Source organism: Cariama cristata, unplaced genomic scaffold (assembly GCF_000690535.1).
Source record: "Cariama cristata isolate BGI_N322 unplaced genomic scaffold, ASM69053v1 scaffold981, whole genome shotgun sequence".
Classification (NCBI taxonomy): Eukaryota; Metazoa; Chordata; class Aves; order Cariamiformes; family Cariamidae; genus Cariama; species Cariama cristata.
Window position 1 is genome coordinate 70,786 of NW_009598448.1, and position 9,499 is coordinate 80,284.

Below are 9,499 nucleotides of genomic sequence, written 5' to 3' on the forward strand. Positions count from 1 at the left end.
CTTTTTTTGTCTAAAAGAGACATAGCCCACTGCTGTTCTGATTTCTTCTGTTGTTGCTAACGTCACAGGGGATCACTTTCACAAGCATTTGTTGATGTGGCAGCTTGGTCACTTTTCAACACTACGGGCTCAACACTTACATTTTGTCTTGTATCAAAAGCAAGATTTCCAAGATGAGAAAACAGATTCTCAGTTGTGTGCAAACAAAACAGGTTTTATAGAATAGCAGAGCAATATACATATTTGTACATTGAAAGCCTATTTTGAAGTTATATGCAGCCTCTTAACTTATATCCTCAGCATTTCCAGGGCCTTCATATTCTCCTCAGTCAATTTGATGCAATGTCTGATTAAATACAGACCCATCAGATTTGGGTTTTTAGCTTTAGATGGGCTCTCTTGATCACCTGGACATTCCTCTCTTCACTTGAATGAGCTCTGCTTTCAGTACTCCAGTAAATATCTTCCTCTCAGCTCACATTGTGACAGAAGTATGCGATATGGGAATCACTTCCTGACCACAGCAACAGTGTCATCGTTATTCTTGCATGTTTCAGATTCATGATTTACTCCCCACCTCAAATCACCCCTGAAGATACATCACCAAAGAAAAGACATGAGGTGTTCTCATTTTCTCCTGAGTTTGGAGCCTTGACACTAGTTGGAGAGCACTGCATTTTCCAAATATCTCTCAGTAACCATCTACCTGACCCAACCTTTAAATGCCCATCACTCTACTTCCAAGTTACCCACTCCAGAATCATCCTCTGCTCAGCAGAGAAAAATAAACACTTCCAAGCCACCTCAAGTTTCTAGAGACAACCATTTGATACAGGTGAAGAGAACTTGCTTCTTTTTTCCTTCAGTATGTGAGGAGTCCAGATGTTCCATCTGAGGTGGAACAGTGTTACATGAAAATATTTCCTCCCTTTAACAGAAAGGGAGATTATCAGCAAACATTTGAGGAGCTGGGGCCATCCAATAAGCACTAAAAGTGAGAAGAATTGTGATCAAATGTCAGAAGTGGGCAATGCTGGACATGAGCAAAGGCAGATAATTTCTGCATATCACATTTTGTAGTGAATTAATTTGGCACGATTCCCAGAGCTTTTTTATTGACTTTCCACTTTTAATTAAGTAGTCAAACTTTGCTGGAACAGCCTAGTACAGAAAGCCAAGTTTTGTGAACATTCAGAGAAAGAGAGTTTTTAATTCTGACAAATACTCATTCTTGTTGCAATCTCTCGTACTAGCTTTAAGCAAACATTTACCATTCGCCAGCTCTGCTCAGTGTGGTAAATAGATGTACTCACAAAGAGCTTTGAGAAACAAAGACATTTTAAAATACTCTTTAAATTGATTTTAATAAAACTGCAGAAATAAGACTGCCCACCAAACTTTTAACAACAGAAAATGATAACATAATGGGGTGAATGACTCAGACACAAGTCACACCATTATTTGCCATTTTCTGAAGCACAGGTCTTCCTCATATGAAAGAATCATAAGTTCTGGGTTTTCATTTTTACTCACTTTGATAATCTGCCTAGAACTTGAGGAGTCAGAGAAGAGACCTGCACAATGTATAGCCTCCGACAACATACAGCCTCCAAAGCCTTTGACCTGACATGCTAGCAACCTGCGGAGGATATCTGATGCTTGGCCGCCTGGAGACAGAGTCATGCAGAAGAGACCCAGCTCCTGGTTGGCCAGAGAGCAAACATCTGCCCCATCACACTCCACATCCAGCTGCCCACCACACATCCAAATATCTTTCAGAACAAGAAAGTTTGGAAAACGAGCAAGGGTGTTGAAAGGGACACTGGAAAGTAGGAGAAGGGTAGAAGATACGGAACATGCAGGGAATAAATAAGGTGGCAGATGAAAGGAGCGGGGATTATTGCACCATGTGGGGCATCAAGGATGTTGCATTAGAGAAGGTGTTGATGGAGTGAGGATTTGAGCATCCCACACACACACACTCTCATATCATATATCCCAGCTACTGACATAAACAGAACTGAGAAAAACAGAACATTGTCCGGCTTTATTTTAAACTGCCCCTCTAGAAGGTATCAGAAAACTTTCTCTGCAGCACAACATCAGGAGAGATGGGCAAGACAGTCTAGAGTCTCCATCTCACTTGGATTTAACAGTGCTTAACTCAAGAGTTCTCTAAACCCCTGAGAGTTTCACATTTTTCCTGCGGCTTTTACTTCAGATATGGGTAGTCCTGGAAAGATCCACACAGTTATGGCACCAGCAACCTGAAGACCTCAAATGCCTAACTAAGACCAATAAAGTCCATGAGTCACAGTCTCAGGGGAATCAGAGCTACTTGGCATGCACCCAGAGAAGGTCATTTGGAGCATGGGAGACTATTTCTAAATAACCCAGAGCTTTGCCACTGGGAAAAATAAATAGAACTATGTATCTTGTTTCCACATCTTAGCTGGCTAAATAAATAGCTCTCATAGTGCACTCTCCAGGGCAGATTCTTAAAGTGACCTTGATCCTGCTGCTGCTCAGGACAGGAGAATGCGGGTGTATCCACAAGAGAAGTGGTGCATTTTCGATGCTGCATTCCTGGCAGCTGATCTAAGAACAAGGGTAATCTCAGCCCCCACACTTGCCAGCTGTTCCTTCCCAGCAGGAAGGCAAATCATGATGGCACATAGTTATGAAGCAGACAGAAGGTATCAAGAGCAAATAGAAAGACAGGATCAGAGGCTTGCTGGGAGGACTTTGGAGTTTTCCTCTGTCGGCAAGTTACAGAGTAGTGTTCTCTTCAAGTTCCATACAGATAGCCAAAAAGAAGCAGATGTTTTTGTGATCAACTAACTACCCCAAAATAACCCACTCAGCAGATTTCAGCAGAGCCACAGCAACTTTGGGAAGAGCTACACCAGTGTCAGATGACCAGGAGCACATGCTGAACTAGACAAAGCACATGATCCTTTTTTATTCTTTCTCTCCATCTTGAAAACCCACCCATAATCTTCCTCTCTTAGTCACCCTACAAATTTTTAACTAGAGCCGCTCAAAAAAATAGAAGGACATTTTCACATGTACCCACTTCCATTTTTCTGAAGGACTGTAAAGATGCCTGGGATTTTCAGGCCATAACTATCCCAGGCATTCACTATTGCTGGGAAAGAATCCTACAGCCTGGACTTCTGGTCTGAGGACCTAAATTCTGCTCAACAACATCTCTTGAGGCTGCTTTTCCCAATGAGAGCAGTGTTTCCAAATAGACCACAAACAAGAACAGTCTCTACTGAATAATAAGAAACTAGTGGCTTTAAATAGGTTGCAAGCATTTTTTTAAAACAAAACAGGTTTGCGTACCTCTTCTGATGTAAACCAGACTGTCTCCACTGAGCCATTGTCCTTCTCAGCTGTTCCTAGTTACTACATGAAACAAGCAGCTTTGAGCCCTAGGCAGGCCAGCTGAGTGGCTACCAGGCTTCAGCTGATTTATGGTTCTTGCTCGTTAACCCAAGTGCAGGTGGGAGCCAAATCACCTTTTTTTTTGTGAGCTAGGTCCTAGGAAATATTTCATCCTCTGTTTGCACACTCATACAAATACGTTTTAAGAAAAGCACAATTATTTTAGGAAAAAAAGGAAATCAGGAAACCAAACTAGCAATGAGGAAGCTCCAGTAGACACTAATTAATGTGTAATATACCTTTTTTCAAAAGGAAAATAAATCCAAGCTTTTCAGCAGTAAATACAATGGCTTGTTAGCAATAAAACTGGAGCTTTATTGAGGGAAATTTTGAGTTCGCGTTTTCTGGGGGGTGTGTGTGTGTCCCAAATGGAAAAAAAGGTCCACAGAAGAGTTCAAAACAATTCTTGTACATGAGACAAAAGGAAGAAAAACCCAAATATTGCACACTGATAATGTGGAATAATTGAAATCAAAAGCAGTGTGTTTCTCTGAAGGCTATTTCTTTCCCTTTCTGCTTAGAAGTGAGTATTCTAGACCGCTTTACAGTCTACATTACAACCCTCAGCAGCACTAGCTGCATCTCCAAATGAATCTCAGCAAAAAGCCGGGCTAGAATTGTGTGACAGATACGAAGTTTTCCACTTCCCTGAGAGGAAACAGCAAATGGAAAAAGCAGCTTTGCACAAAATTCATTTAGAATGCTTTTATGTAGCCAGTCCCATTGCTTAATGGAGAACTGATACAGGCCCAAGTCCCATTACACACAGATCCTGACCTATGAGGCTATCACAGAAGTAGAAATAACACTAGTCTAATCACAGCCAACACTTCCATAGGAAGGAAACCAGGGAATTGAGTGGAATTTGCTTACTTATTTAAGCACAGGCATAAACACACCAATCACTTTTGGTTGCCTCAGAAGTCAAGCCCAGCTCTGGGTCTAACTCATCCTAGGCACCCCTGTCATACATAAAGCAGTTCTCCAGGTTCCCTGAATCTTCAAGTTGTAACATGAGGTCTGAGGGTAATCTTGGGGAGTGCTCAGATATCCTAGGAATAATATCCTGACGATAATATTCTTTGAGCTGGGTAATATACAAACCTCTGTGTAGGAAACATCCTGACATCATACTTTTGGACAGACCATGTAGAGGAATCACAGGTACTCTGGCTAGGAGAGAACTGAAGCTGTGAAGCAGTTCCAGCTACTTAGCACTATACTAGAAAGCCAAAAATGCAGGCAAAAGTGAGTTGTCTTCCATTAACAAGGCAACTGCAGGAAGTTGTGTGTCTTCTGGGCCCACTCAGTATCTTATTTAGCAAAGCAAACTGTTCAAAGTTCTTTTATAGCCCCAGACGCATAGGCAGAAGAACTAGAAGAATGCTGCACTTTTAGCAAACAACAGTACTATATGTTAACATGCAAGTTCATTACCTGTGGCTAGTGGAAATTAATTCAAATTCCTTCCCATGCAATGTATTATGTAACTGGCAATATTGGGAGAACTGATATCAGTCTTTGATGGTAACAGCAGGATGGACGTTATTTATTGGTGCCCTCATCCAGAGTGACTGGCCTCCACTTCAACCACAGCTAACCAAGTGGTTGTGAAACTGTTGTGCCACATCTGTCCATCCACATCTCACCTATATGCAATGCTCAGCCTAAAGCTATTTCCTCAGTAATCACCAGCCATGAACTGCACCCATGTCAGGTCCATGCAGAAGCCAAAACTGACTGAATGTTGCCATGTCCTTGGTGAGACGTGCACGAACAAGTAGGGACTATGTGCTCCACATGACACTGCATGTATAAGTGGGAGAACTGGCAGGTTCTGCATTGCTTAAGCAAATGTGATTGTGTGGGCACAGCTCATACCAGTAAATTCTTCCTCCTGTTTGTAATGAACAAGCCACAGAGATGTGTTATGTCTTTCTGTGGAGGACAAACTACAAAGTTTGCCTTGAAAGGCATCTGAGGAAGTGGTCAGAATGGACAACTTGGAGACTAATGTTCGGCATTAAGATGGAGACATAAAATGGACTTGCTGTCTTCAGAAAAAACTATTTTAAATATTTGGGATGGGCTTAAAAGCAGATCCAGATTAATGCTAGTAAGAACTGTCTTTTACTTCAAAAATATCATGATGACCTGGTCACAACTGTCTGCAAAAGGAGGATAAGGCAGTACTGCATGATTCCATTGCACCTGTCCCTGGTCCAGTGGTGGCAGGAGGTTCTTGCTAAGGGGTAAGCAGGACTGGTTTGTCTGCTGCCAGCACACGCTTCTCAAAATCCAGTCCTGACTGTGAAATTAAGGAAAATACCTTGCAATCAAACTGCCATCACTGTATAGGGTACACTACAAATAAATGGCCACCAGCATGAATCATATGATGAATCACAGCATTAACGTGTCCTTCAGGGAACTATTTCTGCCCCTTAAAAACCTCTGCAGATTTAAAGTGAGTGGAAATTGTGCATCCATTTCTGATTTCTTTGCCTCTTCAAGTGGAACAAAAATTTTATTTCTTGCTGTCCTGGAAAGATGAGTTCCCTTTGGGCTATTGCCTACCTGACTGTCCTGACGTGTCTCTTGCTGTAGGGGGTGATGACTTTGAAAATCAGCTCCATGGCTCCATTGATGCCAAGTGTGGTTCCTGTGGTAACTAAGCCAATAAAAGAGAAAAGCAGTCAGATCTGAAGCAGTCGGTCTGCAAACGTTGTGTTTAGAGGTGATGTGGGGTAGGGAGCATCTGCCTCTAGGGTTATGACCAGATTTCTCTGGGCTCCCAACTGAACTTCACAGGTCATTTTACAAACACAGAAATTGAAACACAAAGCTGTCTGTTGGCACAACCTAAGCCAAGATTAAACGCAAAACCAGTCCTTCAGTTCTTCCCCGAGTTCCCCAAAGCCACTTTTCCTGTAAATATTGTACTCTCCAGAGAACAAATTATGGTTAAATAGCTTCATCTCCCAGCAAAATGATAAGGCTCAAATTTATCCCACATTTCCCACAAGCAACTCCATGAGGATAGTTTATTTCATATGGGCATGGAGGGCAGAGTTTTCTTTCTGTGCTGTTATTCAGCAATATAGAAGAGGTTTTGGGGGGCAGGGCTGCTTCTGAATGAAGCTTAATTTCAGCTAGGCCAATTTTACCTTTAATCCTCCACTTGCTAACACACTAGGAACTTTTATAGATAGACTTGCAATCTATTCCAAAAATGCCTAATGCATAAACTAGATGTTTAGCCAGACCTCCCCACTATGAGGTAGGATCTTTGTGCAAAGAAGGGATGAATACAGCCCTGAAATATTAAATGCAAGCGAACAGGGTGAAAGGATCAGTAATCAACAGCAGCCAGAGGGAGACCTGGCTGCCTGCCCACTGCTGGGTTTTGGCTGTTTTGTAAATATCTCCCAGTGGTCATCAGAGAGCTGCCAGAGGGCCCCATCATCTCCTGCAGTCCTACTGTGTCCCCGCCAAGTTGACCTGTGATGGAAAGCTTTGCAAGGTTTGCCAGCTACTTTCATGATAGCTGTTAATTCGTTAGAGACAGGGCGGTCAACAAGGCTGCTTGAAGTCATCCTGCCCCAGAGCACGACGTGGACTGCCACACACAACTGGTGGCAGAGATTGTGAAGGGAGCAACCCGGAGCAAAGAACTGGTGCAAGAGATTTTGAGAAAGACTCATCTTTCCTGCTTTCAAACCTAAGCACTCTCAGAGTTTTATATGCTTCTGGATCCTCTTTAGTTCCAGTCCATAAAAATAATTTTTAAGGTTGGGAGCATGTAATCTCCTAATTTGGTACCACATCCACACAGACCTTCACCTCACTTCCCCTGCAGCTTCCCAGCTGGACCACAGAGCCCACAAAGTCAAAGTTATTTGTGGAAGGGAGAGGCACATCTGGAGAGTGCTGGAGATACCTGGAGAGTAAAGGAGCAGAGGCAGGGTTCTAGGGTCTGACATTAACAGAAAGGAGGCCAGGTTGCAGTGTGCATCCTAAAAACCTCTGAAAAAACTGCAGCTGAATTGGGATGCAGGTGCACTGAAGCAGGGAGCAGGGAAGTGTGTAGATCATCATTTTGGGTGGGAGGCAGCACAGGGTCAGTACACAGCTGTGAAACCCAAATAAAGGCACGTTTCAGCTTCTGGCCTTGGCTGCATTTTCAGTCACACTCAGCCTTTCAAATACTGCCTATCACAGGGAGAGGAGATGAATGTCGAGGCTTGGCTGCTTGCCTGAGAAAACCCATTGCATGAAGCTAGCTCCTGTACAGATAGAAGGGACCTGCAGGGCTGGGCGCCAGGAGTGCTAAATCTTAGGATGCATATAGCATACTGCAGACAGGATGGCTGTCAAGAACTATCTGCTGGGTGAGGCATGTGGGGAAGGAGAGGAAAGGGTTAGAGTGAGCAAAGGGAAATTTGTGCTGATGAACTCAGTGCTCTATAGCAGTGAAAGTCTGTATGAATCGGAATTGATTCTGGGAGAGAATACTGGAAATCCCATTGCTTGAATCATTTGATATGAGGGCATTGCCAAGCGAGAAAAGCAGGGAGAGTGCATGAGGTGGGGATACTAGACAGAAGACCAGGATCTAATATGTACCTCCTGAGAGACCTTGAATTAGTCTGTTTATCCACCTGTATTTTGCCTCCTCATGGAGCTGCTCTGAGGATCAATACAATCAACAATAGTGAGACATTTGACTGTTATGGTAATGGGAACTGCACAGAGACTTAAGGTACATAAGTCTCAGAGCAAATGAGTTGACTGTCTATATTGTAGAACAGGAGATCATTGCCATGAATATTTTTCACTATAGCACTTTCATTTTCATAGCCCACAGATGAAATATAGAGTAAAGGCTATATAGGCCCCTTAGGGAGCACCTATTTCTATGGGCATTCTGGCTTTTGTGCCTGATTCTGTATGTTAATGGTGCATGCAGGCACTAACCTTAACCCGGAATGATGTCTCTTTGTACTGGAATGACTAAAAAAACTACTCTAGTGGTTGTCACACAGAGGAAAAGAGGAAAATCCAGGCACTCACCATTAGAAGCACAAACCCGCAGGACCCAGAGGCAGTGGGTGAGCTGGAGGTGGTGGCCAAGGTTTCTTCTTGCCAAGCTCAGTATTATATCAGTTGCTTCTGCCTTCTGCACTTTCAGCCCAAACTTCCTATCTGTGAAAAGCAAGTAAGAATCAAACTGTTACAAAGACCAGGTCTTTGCAGCAGTGCTGATAAACTTATTTGCACCAAACCTGATAACTCAAGATCCCATAACAAAGGCATTCAAATGTATCAGTGAGTTAGATGAGCATTATTCTCACTGAAAACAGGAAAACATGGAATTTACCTAGAATCACCATATAGAAATCATAGAATCAATGGTCTGGGTTGGAAGGGACCTTTAGGGGTCATCTAGTCCAACCTCCCTGCAATAAGCAGGGATATCTTCCACTAGATCAGGCTGCTCAGAGCCCCATCCAACCTGACCTTGAATGTTTCCAGGGATGGGGCATCTACCACCTCTCTGGGCAACCTGTGCCAGTTTCACCACCCTCATTGTAAAAAATTTCTTCCTTATATCTAGTTTGAATCTACCTTCTCTTAGTTTAAAACTTTTACTCCTTGTCTTGTTGCAACAGGCTGTGCTGAAAAGTCTGTTCCCATCTTTCTTATAAGCCCCCTTTAAGTACTGAAAGTCTGCTCTAAGGTCTCCCTGGAGCCTTCTCTTCTCCAGGCTGAACAACCCCAACTCTTTCAGCCTTTCCTCATAGGAGAGGTGCTCCAGTTGGATGATCTTCATGGCCTCCTCTGGACTTGCTCCAACAGGGCCATGTCCTTCTGGTGTTGGGGCCCCCAGAGCTCAGGGCAGTACTGGGGAGGGGGGTCTTACCAGAGTGGAGCAGAGGGGCAGAATCCCCTCCCTTGACCCAAGTCCTTCTTGGCAGGGCTGCTCTCAATACCTCCATTTCCCAACTGTATTGATACCTGTGGTTGCCCCAACCCAGGTGCAGGACCT

At 43.4% G+C, this 9,499-nt stretch overlaps 1 protein-coding gene across 1 annotated transcript in view; it reads right to left on the reverse strand.

The window, feature by feature from the left end:
• The window catches only part of AGBL1 (ATP/GTP binding protein-like 1), a gene marked incomplete at both ends in the record, with an annotated part of 65,173 nt that extends 56,154 nt beyond the window's left edge, over window positions 1-9,019 (reverse strand). The window contains 3 exons of the mRNA XM_009709271.1: window positions 6,028-6,121; window positions 8,524-8,655; window positions 9,004-9,019. Coding sequence (XP_009707573.1) covers window positions 6,028-6,121; window positions 8,524-8,655; window positions 9,004-9,019 — 242 coding nt within the window. The remainder of the gene's footprint in view (window positions 1-6,027; window positions 6,122-8,523; window positions 8,656-9,003) is intronic.
• Between the last annotated feature and the right edge of the window lie 480 nt (window positions 9,020-9,499).